Source organism: Bison bison, unplaced genomic scaffold (assembly GCF_000754665.1).
Source record: "Bison bison bison isolate TAMUID 2011002044 unplaced genomic scaffold, Bison_UMD1.0 scf7180017864092, whole genome shotgun sequence".
NCBI classification, from domain to species: domain Eukaryota; kingdom Metazoa; phylum Chordata; class Mammalia; order Artiodactyla; family Bovidae; genus Bison; species Bison bison.
In genome coordinates, this window is record NW_011494664.1 from 921,049 (window position 1) to 937,992 (window position 16,944).

The 16,944-nt window shown below is 36.6% G+C and overlaps 1 protein-coding gene across 5 annotated transcripts in view; it reads left to right on the forward strand.

Moving 5' to 3' along the window:
* The window catches only part of CCDC158 (coiled-coil domain containing 158), an 83,038-nt gene that overhangs the window by 47,505 nt on the left and 18,589 nt on the right, over positions 1 to 16,944 (forward strand). For all 5 annotated transcript variants that reach the window (XM_010838129.1, XM_010838132.1, XM_010838128.1 and 2 more), the window contains 3 exons: positions 927 to 1,019; positions 1,784 to 1,909; positions 15,712 to 15,869. In XM_010838129.1, coding sequence (XP_010836431.1) covers positions 927 to 1,019; positions 1,784 to 1,909; positions 15,712 to 15,869 — 377 coding nt within the window. The remainder of the gene's footprint in view (positions 1 to 926; positions 1,020 to 1,783; positions 1,910 to 15,711; positions 15,870 to 16,944) is intronic.

Genomic DNA, 16,944 nt, shown 5'->3' on the forward strand with positions numbered 1-16,944 from the left:
AGTTAACAACTAAACAGGAAAGCTCCATGTTGACAGACACAAAATCTGTCAAATTGGATTGTGTCCCAGTCACCTCACACAAGGAAGAACTGTATCCTGTAGAGAGGGCTGAGCTTTAAGAACAAATCATGATGCATACTTTTTACAAAATTTCTCTTTTTTTTTGCTAACATGAACATAAGAGCAGTAAAATACAAGATGTGAGATGCTTCTGGTATCCTCTGTGGCCTGAATAATTTAAAATACCACCAGTCTAATTTACCTTCAAAGAAGGACTTCAGTACTTGGTAGAATACAGTCTGTTAATGATACCAATAAAAAGATGAAGTAATACTAATGTGTGGCGCTTTGTGGAGTTCAGAAAGTGCAGGTAGAGAATGCAGCTTAATGACAGAAGATCAGTGATGACACTACATTTGTCCTTGCCATATATTGTAGAGGAGGAATCTCTCTTTGTGTCACCTGCAAACTCTGGAAACCTGAAAATACTGTATACCGAAACTAGTCCTTGCTTCTTGAGACATCAGAGCCTCCGTGGTGACAGAACATGGTCTGTGTTCCCAACTATGCAAACTTAGGTCTTAGAACATGATATATGGGCTCAATGAATTTCAGTTGTGGTTATCTTTATGCAGATATTTTTACCATTGCTAAAGCTGTTTGCTCATTTCATCCGTAGTTCGTTCATTCTTTTACGTATCCTTCACCTACTAAACGCCGTATAGATGCTGGGGCTACAAAGACATGACCTCCAATAACTCTCAGTTTTCTGAATAAAACAGATAAGTAAATAGATAAATGTAATGCACTATGCTAGGAATGGAGGGAAGTTTCCTTGAAGAGATGGTGACTCTGCATGTATACGTTAATAAAATAAAATTGCACAAAGAATGGAGGATAAACCACATGTGGTTGCTTGATTGTAGGCATCTTTGCAGTTTGCAGAATGTCAAGATATAATACAGCGTCAGGAACAAGAATCTGTGCGCCTAAAGCTTCAACACACATTGGATGTAAAAGTAAGGTCTTTTGTTTTCATTAAATAGTTATTTAAGCAAAACTTAAGCCTTGGTTTGATATACTTTTAGGTTTTCTTATGTATCTTAGATGCTTTCAAGTGTACTTTTAACATTATCTGATATTAACAATTATAAAATCTTTACATTGTACCTACTATACCTATCCTTTTCCTATATAGTAACACGTTGAAGCATCATGCTTTATGTTAGGTTTATATTGCGTGAAGGAAACACAGAAGTACTTACCTTGGGGAACCAGAGGTTTGCATACAGGAGGCGGTCAAACGTGTTTGACTTGTTTGGAGAATAGCAAAAATGAGGTAATTTGCATGACAAGTCAGGTGTGCTTTAAAAATAGTACATTTTCCACTGAAATAGATTTGTTTTTTGAGTATATTTTAGAAGTGCAGACATACTTCAAAGTCGCAATACTGGATACCTTCCCATAGTTGGAGAGGAACCTTCTCAGTAGTATGTCAGAACTGGTGTGGAGTGTTTGGCCGAGTTAAAACCAATGTAGTAGCCTCTGATTGGAGATGCCGCTTCCCACCTGGAATGCTTACATCATTCTCAAGTGTGAAGGCCTCTTGCTAAGCCCAGCATTAGTCCCCAGAGAATAACATGCATCTTGCTTAATACTTTGGCTTCAACTTTTTAGGGGTTCAACATGTAAGACTGAAATTTATTTGCAAAAATACATTTTGATTTCACAATTCCGGCTGTAGGTTGACAGTTATTTTGCTCACATGTATACTGTCTTCCAGGAACTGCAGGGCCCTGGATACACCTCAAATTCTGCTGTGAAACCACGCCTTCTACAACCATCACCTGCTGCTCGTTCTCATTCCAATGTTCCATCTTCCCAGTCTACAGCCAGCTTCCTGTCTCATGTAAGTCACTTGTCTTATAGTTTGTGATGCAAATGGCATAATATGTAAATAATTGAGAAGAATTTCATTTAAAAAGTAAACCTATAGTTATGACATTTTCAGTTTTTAGAATTTAAATTTATACAGACCAGGTGAACAGAAAGGTTTTTCTTTCTTTGGTATTTTCTCTAGGAAAAAAACAAAACATGAAATAGTGATATTAATGTAAACAATAATTATTAAAGTAAATTATTTAGTAACCTGTATTGATATTTTTGTATCATAAGCATTCAGTGTACAAAGCCAATGTTGAGATGGCTAAAATAAGCATCACTTCAAATGCCAAAAGCAAATTATTTGATTGTAGTACTTTACTAAGATGAAAATGATTTGCTGTATATTATCTCTTCATGACCTATATGTAGACTTATTTATAATCATAAAGATTCTATTAATATTAAATTTGTTACTCTCTTTAGTTAAAATATTAGAGAGTTTGAGATTTTTTTAGTTTAACCTTTTGTACTATTAAAGCTTAGGAAAAAATATGCACAGTATGAAATTCAGATTTTCTCTTCTCTGAAGTTATGTGTATTTGTCGTACCACTAATCCCTTGCAACCAGTATTCAGCTCCAGCTCCAAAGAAATGAGACGTATTTCATAAATCACTCATGAAAATCCATTTCATTAGTTGATAGTCCTATTGTAGGTATAGCAACAAGGTCACCGGTAGCCTACCAGTTATTCTGCCTGTGCCTTGAATATAAAGCATGCACTGTAGAATGAACAAGTTGAAATGGACTCCTTTCACGTACACGAGGTATATGACTGATAAGCTGTCACACAATAACATTCTTTTGTCAAACAAAAGAACATTATTAATGGTGGTAGTGGTTGGTGGTTTAGTCACTAAGTCGTGTCCACCTCTTGAGACACCGTGGACTGTAGCCCGCCAGGCTCCTCTGTCCATGGGACTCTCCAAGCAAGAATACTGGAGTGGGTTGCCATTTCCTTCTCCAGGGGATCTTCCCAACCCAGGATTCAAACTGGGTCTCCTTCTTTGCAGGCAGATTCTTTACCGACTGAGCTACAAGGGAAGCCCAGTATTATTAATATTAGAAGTTAAACATGGTTCTCTCTGGAGACTGGAAATTGGAGGTGGGTAGAGGAAGGGAAGAAAATTGCTGCTTTTTAAGTGTCATAAATCATTTTACTTTTAAAACTATATGCATGTTACCTTAATAAAAATTAAATTAAACCCATCTCTCAGTGAACTTAATGACAAAGAACAACAACAAAGCATATTTGACCAGGAGTCACTGGGACTTAAGATGTGTCTCTAACTTCTTTGTGTGACCTTGGAAATTGAGTTAAATAATACTGTGCCTTTTCATCTCTAACTAGGAGTCTGGACTATGGATCATCTCTAGGGTTTTCTGAAGGATCAGCTCTGAAATTTCATGACTTTTCATTACCCAAAAGCCAGACTAGTAAGATAGGCTCTTTAATATATAGACTATACTTGATTATAAAGAATCTTATCCATCACTGAAAAAGTACTAGTCATGAGTCTATTAAATTAAAAACTTGAGTTATAATTCTAACAGCAATAATGAAGTGTATTTTCTTTTTTTTTTAAACTTTACAATATTGTATTAGTTTTGCCAAGCATCAAAATGAATCCGCCACAGGTATACCTGTGCTCCCCATCCTGAACCCTCCTCCCTCCTCCCTCCCCATACCCTCCCTCTGGGTCATCCCAGTGCACCAGCCCCAAGCATCCAGTATCGTGCATCGAACCTGGACTGGCGACTGGTTTCATACATGATATTATACATGTTTCAATGCCATTCTCCCAAATCTCCCCACCCTCTCCCTCTCCCTCTCCCACAGAGTCCAAAAGACTGTTCTATACATCAGTGTCTCTTTTGCTGTCTCGTACACAGGGTTATTGTTACCATCTTTCTAAATTCCATATATATGCATTAGTATACTGTATTGGTGTTTTTCTTTCTGGCTTACTTCACTCTGTATAATAGGTTCCAGTTTCATCCACCTCATTAGAACTGATTCAAATGAATTCTTTTTAATGGCTGAGTAGTACTCCATTGTGTATATGTACCACAGCTTTCTTATCCATTCATCTGCTGATGGGCATCTAGGTTGCTTCCATGTCCTGGCTATTATAAACAGTGCTGCGATGAACATTGGGGTACACGTGTCTCTTTCCCTTCTGGTTTCCTTGGTGTGTATGCCCAGCAGTGGGATTGCTGGATCATAGATTGTCTTTAATCCATTGTATATTCTTGCCTCCTTTGTCAAAAATAAGGTGTCCATATGTGCGTGGATTTATCTCTGGGCTTTCTATTTTGTTCCATTGATCTATATTTCTGTCTTTGTGCCAGTACCATACTGTCTTGAAAACTGTGGCTTTGTAATAGAGCCTGAAGTCAGGTAGGTTGATTCCTCCAGTTCCCTTCTTCTTTCTCAAAATAGCTTTGGCTATTCAAGGTTTTTTGTATTTCCATACAAATTGTGAAATTATTTGTTATAGCTCTGTGAAGAATACCATTGGTAGCTTGATGGGGATTGCATTGAATCTATAAATTGCTTTGGGTAGTATACTCATTTTCACTATATTGATTCTTCCAATCCATGAACATGGTATATTTCTCCATCTATTAGCGTCCTCTTTGATTTCTTTCACCAGTGTTGTGAAGTGTATTTTCTGAATAGATTGTTAAGCCTGTTTTATACAATTAATTTCTTCCCTTAAAAATGTTATTATAAGTATATTTATTATATAATTTTACACATTAAATGTAATATACATTCTTTGTTCTGTTCACTGATGTGTTCTGAGTACCTAGAAAAGTATCTAACATGTGGTAAATATTCAGTACATATTTGTCTAATGGATGAATGAATTCATTGTACTGATAAAATATTGGGTTCAGGTTTTCATTGTTTCTACTGACAAGTCAGGTTTAAGTCTTACTGTTGCTTTTTTGAAGGTAATTTTTTTTCTCTGACCATTGTGAAGATTTTGGTTTAAGCAGTTTGAATGTGATGTGCCTATCTGTATTCTTCTTTATATCTCTTGTGAGTCACTGATCTCCCTGGATTTGGGATTGATATCTTTCACTGATTTGGGGAAATTTGTATCTTTTATATTTTTGATTGTTTTTTTCTGCCCCATTCTCTTGTTTCCTTCTGAAACTCGTACTATTAAATAACTTTACTTTTTTAATTGCTGTGTTATAGCTCCATTGTTTGAATCCCGTGTGGAACTGTAACCATTGTTTCTCTTGATTTCTAGTCATATTTTGTCTGGTATTTCTGCTTTCTTTTTTTCAAGACTTTATTTTTTAGAGAAGTTTTAGATTCACACCAAAATTGAAAGGAGGATACAGAGATTGCCCATATACCTCTTGCCCCCACACATGCATGGCCTCCCCATTATCAGCATCATTCTCTCTAATGATACATGTGTTATCAAGGATGAACCTACATGGACACATCACAATCACCCCAAGTTCATGGTTTACCTTGGGGTTTATTCTTGGTGTGGTACTATTCTGTGGATTTGTACTAGTGTTTATAAATGTCATTACCGATTCATGGGGTCGCAAAGAGTCAGACACGTCGACTGAGTGACTGAACTGAGCTGATACATATCCATTATTATCATATCATACACAGTACTTTCACTTTCCTCTCCTAAAATTCTCTATGCTCTGCCTACTGATCCTTATCCTCCTTCCACACCGGGCAACCACTGATCTTTTATTATCTCCTGGTTTTACCTTTTCCACAATGTCACTGAGTTGGACTCATACCATATGTTGTCTTTTCACATTGGCTTCTTTTACCTAAGCAATGTGCATTTAAGCTTCCTCCATGTCTGTTCATGGCTTGATAGTCATTTATTTTTAGCATGGAACGGTAATTCATTGTACCACAGTTTGTTCATCTACTGGAGGGTACTGGGGTTGCTTCCAAGGTTTGGTAATTATTAATAGAACTGCTGTCAACATCCACGTGCAGTTTTTTGTGTACATATGTTTTAAACTTCATTGGGCAAATACAGATAGCATGATTGCTGGGTCATATGGTAAGAATCTGTTTAGTTTCGTAAGAAATTACCAAACTGTCTTCCAGGGCGGTTGTACCATTTTACACTCCCACCAGCAGCGAGTGAGAGTCCCTCTAGTTCCACAGCCTCACCCGCATTTGGCGGGGATTGTATAATGCAGCGGTTTCCTGTGAAAGGGTGCATTCATTCATTACATGTTTTAAAACCTTGCATGTCTGAAAATACCTTTGTTCTTCATTTATATCTGATTGATACACAAAATGCTGCTGCTCTTGTGCTGTTTTGATTCCAGGGCCTGTGTATGTGACCTGTTTGTTTCTCAAAGCTTTTGGAGTCCTTTCTTCATCCCTAGTATTCATTTCTGGGTGATCTCTGCCGAGGGTCTTTTTCCCTTCACTGTATAGGCGCTCTTATGTTCTTTCCTCTCAGAAATTTTCTTGTATTATTTATTTGATAACTTTTCTCCCTCCACTTTTACAGTTCTTTCTGGAATTCCTGTTAAGTCACCTATTAGGCCTCCTGGATTTAGTCTCCAATCTTCTTTAATTTTGGCTTTCAATTTCTATCTCCTCGTATTTTATTCCCAACTTTTGGGAAGACTCCTTAACTCCGTCTTCCAAATACCTATTGAATTTTTTTTTCTGAATATAATTTTTTTTTAATTTCCAGGAGACTTTTTTGTTTTTTAAATCTGCTCTTTATATAGTTTTATGTTCTTTAGTGGATTCAGCGGTACTTTCTCATTTCCATTTAAAGCTATTAATTTCAGTTTTTCAGTAATCTCTTGTGTTACCTGAATTATTGCTGTTTCTTCAAATTTATTTTTTTCTGTTTGTTTTGATGTCTGTCTTTCATGTTGGAGCTTTCCTTCACTGTTTGCTAATCACTAGCTGTCCATTCATATTTAAAATTGAGGTCCTAAAAAATTAAAAAATTGAGGCCCTAAAAAACTAATTAAAAGCACTCGGTAAGGTTCACAGGATTTGTCAACTAGTAGATGGTTAGGCAATGGCACCCCACTCCAGTACTCTTGCCTGGAAAATCCCATGGACAGAGGAGCCTGGTAGGCTGCAGTCCATGGGGTCGCTAAGAGTCGGGACACGACTGAGCAACTTCACTTTCACTTTCATGCATTGGAGAAGGAAATGGCACCCCACCCAGTGTTCTTGCCTGGAGAATCCCAGGGACGGGGGAGCCTGGTGGGCTGCCGTCTATGGGGTCGCACAGAGTCGGACATGACTGAAGGGACTTAGCAGCAGCAACAGCAGCAGATAGTTAGGTATTAATTTTTAACTAAGGGACCCAAAAACTATCTTACTTTTTTCTTGGTCCTGTCAATCCCACTACAGAGAGAATCTCTTACTACTGACTTGTTGATACAAATCTGTTTGCCAGTGTTGTGAAGAGCTGAGTGGGACAGGGAGCCTGGGGTACATGTGTATCTATATAGTCTTATTTATTATGCTTATATTTTCAGTTTGCAGCCTTACTTCTGCCATGCCAGATGTCCTCTTAGAGTTTAAATTCCTTTGGTCCAACCTCACCCAGTGATTAAGCCTCTAATTTTATTTAGAGGAAAAGAATGAATTCTTACCCAACCACATGGGGAGAACATCTGGTATTCTCAAAGCTTCTGCCATAAGCTTTTAGCCAGTCCTCCCGTTTTTGCTGCCCTGTGCCTTCCCCTGACCTTCAGAAGTGCACGAGGCCTCCATTACTCGAATCTTTCTTGCTGGTATACTCTGATGCAGAGCAGTCCTCTGTTTCTTGGCTACTTCTGTGCAGGTCCTTAATGTTTTAGCTTCTTTGTTCCACTGAATTAGCTGTGAATTACCCATTTGCTTTTCATCTCCCCAGATTTTATCATCATTACTCATCTAATATTATCTCTCTTTTCCTCTTTGTCCTTGTTAATTTCTTTAGTGTCATATTAGTGACACTAAATGGAATAAATGCCAAGTCTAATGTTTCAAAGTACAACAAAAGTAGAATATCACTGCGTGAATTGTTCTGCATTGCCCCTTTATTTCATTTCATTTTAGTCTTCTTGTACCATGAATCTAACAATAGTCATTATTTACTGAACACCAGGCACTGTACGATATTCTTTCTATACATTATATAATTTATTCCTCACAACTACCCACATGAGGTAAGTGCTGTTATTATAACAATTTCTCAGAGAAAGAAACTAAGGCTTGGAGAAGCTAAATGAGTTGTACAGAGTTCACACTCCAAAAATACAGTTGTGCCGAAACTTAACCAAGATGGCCCTAGTCTAGAATTTGTCTTCTTAATTAGTTTGCTGTACTGATTATGTACACCACACAGTTGAATGCTATTTATAAAAAAATAATTAGGTGATGCTGTAAATAAATACTTTACCTGAACTAATTGTGTATTTCATTAGGTCCTTGTGACTGAGGATTATACCATTTCAGGGGTCCAAAAACATTAAAAATTATCCAGTTGATTGCCCTAGTGTTATTAATAATAGAAGAGAAAATGGTAGAATTGGAAAAAAAAATTTTTTTTTAATCTGATTGATCCAAGCTCAGAAACCAAGAACATGTGTGTATATATGTGTATGTACATACATACATGGAGAAGGCAGTGGCACCCCACTCCAGTACTCTTGCCTGGAAAATCCGATGGACGGAGGAGCCTGGTAAGCTGCAGTCCATGGGGTTGCTAAGAGTCGGACACGACTGAGCGACTTCACTTTTCACTTTCATGCATTGGAGAAGGAAATGGCACCCCACTCCAGTGTTCTTGCCTGGAGAATCCCAGGGACGGGGGAGCCTGGTGGGCTGCCATCTTTGGGGTCACACAGAGTCAGACACGACTGAAGTGACTTAGCAGTAGCACATACATACATACACAGATACACACACATAATTGGTAGCCTGACACAGAAGCATTCTAGATTAAAGTTTTAGATAAACATTATTTTAGCATTTAATATAGAATAATTCCAGGATAATATAATTTATTTATATATCAGATTCCATACACATGCACTGTAATTTGTGCTAGCTGTGCTTGATCTATGATGTGAGCAAGATTTTCAGAAAGACTTTATATAACTTTGGTTTCCTATTCACCCATTTTTAATATACAATATAAATAATATATTTATATTCTAAATAGTATATTCATATTCCATTTTTATTACAATCTTCTGACAGGAATATAAGTATTATAGGAGATGGATTTGGTCAGGCATTCTTAAAATAGAATAGTCTGATTCAAACTGAATGAGATCAAGCTTTTATTTTTAGCTTTTTCATTTATCTTCTATCTTTGGAGAGTGGAGATAGAATGTGTTGAGAAGCACACACTCTCCTAGACATTACTTATCTTAAGTTATAACTCATGTTTGCCTGTAATGCACTCAAGGCCATTAGAGAGAACAGTATTTGGAGAAAATGGAGGTGCATTTGAGCTATAATTTGCAATTTATTTTTGAAACAAGTCTGACATAAGACAATTTCAGAGTCAAAATGTAATAGGAAGCTAATCAAATCACAAAATAAACCTTAAGTTTAACAATAACAGTATAAGCTCATATTCATCCCTTGAAATCAAAAAGCTTGTATAAGTTTTAACCTGAAAATATATGTCCCCTAGAAATAGCCTTAATGTATATCCTAAGGGTCAAGGGATTGAAGTGAGGGAGAGCAAGATTCTTTGATGGGTTCCAGTAACCTCATGAAGAACTTGTAAGTAGCTGTTTCTTTATCAGCCAGACAAGATAGTCATAACCAGCCATACATAACCAGCCACTCATATGTAAAGAATGTTTTTAAATCATTCATTTCCTAGCTATTTTCTAATTTTTTAAGTGTATTCATGTTATAAATCAAAATTTCTTCCATATGAATTAAACAATAAAGTATTAAAAATAAACTTTTTAATGAAAAGTATTACAAGTGAAAGCATTATAAGATTTACAGACATGAAAAGGAATAATTGACTATTTTGAGTAAATGAAGCTTAAATCAGAAGCCACCATAAACTAAAATGGAATCACAAACTAGAAAAATATTTCTAGCAAACAAAGGGTTAATATAAAATATAAAGAGTTTTTACATACCTGGAAAAAGATAGCATATATTCTAAAAGAAAAATATAGAAAGGACATGTATATAGTCCAAAAGAAATGCATATAGTCCATAAACATGAAAAATGTTCAAGCTCATTTATAATCAGCTAATAATTATTACATATTAAAGCTAAAACAAACAACTTTGTGTATAGAATGGTCAAATGGCAATGGGAAGCATATGGTATAACGGCCACTTTCCTGTCACACCTTACTGATAAACATGTAAATTGATATGACTTTATGTTGTCACTTTTACTTCCAAAGTTCATGATTTCTTTTTGTTTTAAAATTAATAGACTTTTTTTAGAGTGGTTTTAGCCTTACAGAAAACTGAGCAGAAAATAGAGAGTTCCCATAGATTCTCTTTGCTGTCCTCCTCTCTCCCCCCAGCTTCCTCTATTACCAGCATGTTGCATTCATGTGGTACATTTGTTATAATTGTTAAACCAATATTGACACATTGTTATTAACTAAAGTCTATAATTTTCATTGGGGTTCCCTTCTTATATTGTGGGGCTTCCCTGAGGGCTCAGTGGGTAAAGAACCTACCTGCAATGCAGGTGACACAGCAGACATGAGTTTGATTGCTGGGTCGGGAAGATCCCCTGGAGTAGGAAATGGCTACCCACTCCAGTATTCTTGCCTGAAAAATCCTATGGACAGAGGAGCCTGGCAGGCCAGAGTCCAAAGGAGAGCAAAGAGTCAAACACTACTGAATGCATTTTGACATATGTATGATGATTACATTATCATGTATTACTTGTATTACATTACATGTATTGCATGTCTTACAATACATGTAATACATTACATGTCTTACAATACATGTAATGCATTACATGTCTTACAATACATGTAATGCATTACATGTCTTACAATACATGTAATGCATTACATGTATTACATTACAGTATTATACAGAATAGTTTAACTGTTCAAAAAATGCCCTGTGCTTCACCTTTTCATCTGTTGCTCCCTTCCCCTGAACCCCTGGCAACCAGTGATTTTTTACTGTCTTCATATTTTTGTCTTTTCCAGAATGTCATATAACCAGAGTCATCTAGCGATAGTCTTTTCAGATTGGCTTCTTTCACTTAGCAATATGCTTGCAAGATTTTTTCGTATCTTTTCATCCTTTAATAGTTAATTTCTTTTTTTACTGAATAGTATTTCATAGTATGGATGTACCACAGTTTATCCAGTCACTTATTAAAGGATATCTTGATTGCTACCAAGTTTTGGCAAGTTATGAATAAACCTGCTATAACATCAATGTGCAGGTTTTGCATAGACGTAAGTTTTCACCTCTGTTAGGTGAACGCTACAGAGCATGGTTGCTGCATTTTATAGTATGAGCATGTTTAGTTTTGGAAGAAACCACCAAACTGTCTTTCAAAGTGGCTGTACCATTCTGCAGTCTCACCAGCAGTGAACTAGAGTTCCTGTTGCTCCCCATCCTTGTCAACATTTGGTGTTGTCAGTGTTCGGATTTTAGCCTAGATAATAGGAGTGTAGTGTGATATCTTATAGTTTTAATTTGAAATTCCTTAATGAAATATGATGTTGAGCATATTTTCATATGCTTATTTGCCTTCTACATATTTTTATAGTGAGATGTCTATTCCACATGTTTGCCTATTTTTTAATGGATGTTTAAAATTTTTTCCTACTGTTGAGTTTTAAGAGGTTCTTTTTGGAGGTATATTTTAGCTACCAGTCTTTTGTCACTTATGTGTTTTGAAAAGATTTTCTGTCAGTCTGTGATTTTTGTTTCCATTTTTTTTAAACTATCTTTTTGCAAGGAAAAGTTCTTAAGATTAAAAAGTCCAACTTACTGATGCTTTTCTTTCATGGATCATGCTTTTAATTTGTATCTAAAAAGTCATCATGAATCCCAAAGTCATCTAAATTTTCTCCTGTATTATCCTCTAGAGTTTTATAGTCTTGAATTTTACATTTAGGTCCATGATTCACTCTGAGTTAATTTTTGTGACAAATATAAGGTCTACATCTAGATTCATTTTTGTAATGCATGTGAATGGCCAGTTGTTCCAGTACCATTTGTTGAAAATACTGCCTTTTCTCTACTGAAATACCTTTGCTCCTTTGTTGAAGACCAGTTGACTATATTTGTATGGGACTGTTCCTGGGATCTTTATTTTATTCTGTCCCATCAGTCTATTTGTCTATTCTTTTACCAGTACTGCACTCTTATTACAGTAAATCTTGAACCTGGGAAATGGCAGTTCTCCAACTTTGTTCACCTTCACTGTTGTCTTTCCTATTCTGAGGTTTTGGCCTTCCCATATACGCTTTAGAATCAGTTTGTCAATATATCAAGGGGAGCATCGTAGCTGGACTGCACAGCTAACCCTGATGACATCTTCTTCGTGACTGTGTCCTGGTACTAACACACTATATACATTGTCATGTTAACCTTTCTGGTTACTCTAAATCTGTAAATATGAAACATATAAGATACTTCATGTGTTTTTATGCTAAGGGGAGAAGGAAGTGGAAACCAGCCTTTTTTGAGTACTTACTATGCATACATTAAGTACTTCTCATTCCTTATGCCATCCTTATAAAATAAGAGTTATTTTCCCCATTTTTACAGATTAGGAAATGGAGACTAAAAGAAGCATTTCCCTTGTTATAATGAAATAAACTTTATGAATTTGTTTGTAGGTTATTATACTGATAATTTATAATAAGTGTCATGGGCTTAAAATTTTTTAATAACAAAGCTTATTAAGTAAACTTCCTAGTGGGCAGAAGATATGAAGGTCCAGGTGTTATATTGAGATTTCAAGGTTAGAACTGAAGTGACTGAATATTGCAATAAGATAAGTCTTATGAAGTTTTATTCCACATCAGATATGAGGTCCACCAGGGCTAGGACAAGAACAAAGCCTGTGTTTGGTGAAACTGGATCTGTTTATAAGCAACAAATGCTTTTATTCATGATTAAGAAACTGGTTCAGCATATACAGTATATGGGAAGTCTCTGTACCTTCTACTCATTTTTGCTGTGAACCTAAAACTTCTCTAAAAGTAAAAGCTATTAAAAATGGTTCACATCTTTGTATATTTTAAATCAATGAAATAAAATTTAATGGAATCTTAACTTATGAAACTCTGAACTCATCATGGTAATTTCTCAGTAAGATGACCATCAGTAAACTGGTAGAATCATACTTACCACACATTCAGTTAGTTAGAACTCTTGACATCTTCAACTGGATATTTTATGTGGTTTATCAGTGGAAATAGGAAGGGAAGGACAATGTGAGGGTTATACCAGTAGCATCAACACTTGATTGGCATGGACCCTAGAAAAGTAAAGCCTAAAGAACAAAAATTTTGCAGTGTTTATCCTTCAACAACCTGTATGTCTGGCAGGTGTCACTCTACCTTGGGTCAGACACTTCTGGCTAAAATTCCTTTATGATGCTTTAGCCATGAGTATCCTCCAGCTAAGTCCACCTGCTCACCAGGGCAACCTCTGATTATTATTCGGTTTTCTCTCTTTTTGTGCCTATTGGGAACATCTGTGCTTCTTTTTATATTATAAATATTCATTGAGGAACACTAGCTACCTGAAAAATCTTTTAATATTATTCCCCAACTAACATAGTTTGCGGAGAAGGCAATGGCAACCCACTCCAGTACTCTTGCCTGGAAAATCCCATGGATGGAGGAGCCTGGTGGGCTGCAGTCCATGGGGTCACTAAGAGTCCGGACACGACTGAGCGACTTCACTTTTACTTTTCACTTTCATGCATTGGAGAAGGAAATGGCAACCCACTCCAGTGTTCTTGCCTGGAGAATCCCAGGAATGGGGGAGCCTGGTGGGCTGCCATCTATGGGGTCGCACAGAGTTGGACACGAGTGAAGCAACTTAGCAGCAGCAGCAGCAGCAACATAGTTTGAAAATGTTAAATGTCTCTTTCCTCATCAGTAAAGTGGTGGCAGGGGGGTAGATTCACTCATTGCTAGAGGGTCCCTTACTTCTAAAATTCTATAGCTTTATAAAATTAGTTCATCCCTTAACAAATTATTGAAATTATTTTACCTGGATATAGTTATAAATATTTAATGGCATGGTAAGATGTCCATACCATATTGTTAAAGTTAAAAAAAAATTGTTAATGATTTCACTATGTTGTAAAAAAGGAAAAGGAGATTAACATATATAATACAGTGTTATTAACTAAAGTACAGATTTTGTTCAAATTTCACAAAATTTTATGCTAGTATCCATTATTTGTTTTTATATCTTATTCAAGATTCCACATCGTATTTAGTTGCATTGAGTAGCTTCAGCTATATGCAACAAATTCTGGTAAATTCTCTTTTCATCTTTTTTCTGTTACAAATATTTTCCAATTTTCCTTGTTACAGCTTCTTAGATACACCCATCATTTAAAAGTGGATATTTAATTTCCACATGCACAGGGTTTTAAAAATATCCTTGATATTAATTTCTCATTTAAATGCTTTCTTCTCTGTAATTACCTTCTGTGTTTTTTCAGTCCTCTTATTGAGAGTAATAAAGGCTCAATCAGTGGCTTTATTAAAGAGCTAAATCAAAAGATCTCTCTTGGCTAAACCAAAGATCTCTCTTGGTAAATGTCACATTGCACTTGAAAATATGTGGGTTATTTTCAAATACCTTTTGATATTGATTTCTAACCATAATTCCACAGTGATAAGAGAACAGACTCTATAGTTCCAATACCTTTAGACCATGAAATTTTTCCACCTTGTTTTATGTCCCTGGATATGTTCCAGTGCCTCCTAGTTTATAGTCTATGGGAACTTAAATAGAATTTGTATTCTAAATAGATGTGTATAGTTTAATCCTGTATAGTTTAGTTTATATATGCTGCTAAGTCACTTCAGTCGTGTCCGACTCTGTGCGACCCCATAGATGGCAGCCCACCAGGCTCCCCTGTCCCTGGGATTCTCCAGGCAAGAACACTGGAGTGGGTTGCCATTTCCTTCTCCAATGCATGAAAGTGAAAAGTGAAAGTGAAGTCGCTCAGTCCTGTCTGACTTCTAGCGACCCCATGGACTGCAGCCTACCAGGCTCCTCTGCCCATGGGATTTTCCAGGCAAGAGTACTGGAGTGGGGTGCCATTGCCTTCTCAATAGTTTATATATACATATGTATAAATAGGCATGTACATGCATGCTAAGTCACTTCAGTTGTGTCTGACTCTTTGTGACGCTATGAACTGTAGCCTGCCAGGCTCCTCTGTCCATGGGATTCTCCAGGCAAGAATACTGAAGTGGGTTGCCATGCTGTCCTCCAGGGGATCTGCCTGACTCGGGAATTGAACCTGCAGCTCTTAAGTCTCTTGCATTGGCAGGCAGGTTCTTTACCACTAGCACCACCTGGGAAGCCCGTAAGTAGGTATATGCATATATGAATTAGATATAGCACTGTGTTGATTGGATATTATTGATTTATCTCTGAGTGGTAAGATTACAGGTTTTTTATTTCCTCTTTTTCATCTCCATAATTTACCAGTTGAATTAATTTTATAATAGGAAATGGCATTCAAATCTGAAAAAAACAAAGTGTCCTTGTCTTGTGAATTGTTTTAATTCAGCACTCTATGAAACCTAACGCAAAGGAAGATCCAACGAGGGACTTGAAACAGCTTCTCCAGGAGTTGAGAAGTGTGATCAACGAGGAGCCAGCCGTGCCTCTGGGCAAGAGCGAAGAAGACGGGAGAGCACCATCTCTGGGGGTCTCCTTTGTGGCTGTGTAAGACTGAATGTGCTTCAGAGTGGGAAAGTGTCCCTCAACAGTGGTTGGCCATCACGTTGTCTACGTGGGAGGTGGAGGTTACATTAACTTTGAGGGGTATGGGGACATTACCAGGAAAAATGATATGAAAGTAGAGGAGTTAGCAGAAGTGAAACTACTTGATATCGAGAGAAAATATTATTTGTTCTATTCAGAAATTAGGGCGAAGTGTGACCCAAAGTTACATTCATACAGTAATTTATAGTTCCCAGCAAATTTCACATCCATATTCTTACTTGATTATCACAGCAACTGTTTGAGACAAGACAGAGCAGGATTTATTTATCCCATTTTAAAAATAAGAAAACCACAAGTTCCAAAAGGTTGACTTACTTACAGCCACGTATGGTGGAGCTAAAACTTGAACCCCGAGAACTGCGTACTCCTCAAATATAAACTAATTGGAAAGCTTTGGCTCTCTAGGCATCCATGCCAGTGACTTAAATTAATATGAAGTCAGATCCAAAAAGTGATTCAACCAGTCTACCAGCCACTGACTGCATGTACTTACAGAAATCAAATAGTGTTTTAAAATTTTAATGTATGCTATTATTAAATTAACTTAGAGGATTTTAGCACACTATATATACTATATTATTAGCATTACACCATTAATTATATGTTGTTAGTATTATAACAACCCACTTTTGTAACCTTTGTTTCTTGGTTATATAGCAAATATCTCAAAATCATACTCTATGACATAATGCTTATATGTAAACAATCTCCAGTTTCTTTAAGATATTCAGGTAGTGTTTATTAACTTGAAGTAGCAAAATATTAATTGGATGTCTGTTTTACTCATAATATTTGTTAATAGTTCAGTTCAGTTCAGTCGCTCAGTCGTGTCCGACTCTTTGCGACCCCATAAATCACAGCACGCCAGGCCTCCCTGTCCATCACCAACTCCCAGAGTTCATTCAGACTCACATCCATCAAGTCAGTGATGCCATCCAGCCATCTCATCCTCTGTTGTCCCCTTCTCCTCCTGCCCCCAATCCCTCCCAGCATCAGAGTCTTTTTCAGTGAGTCA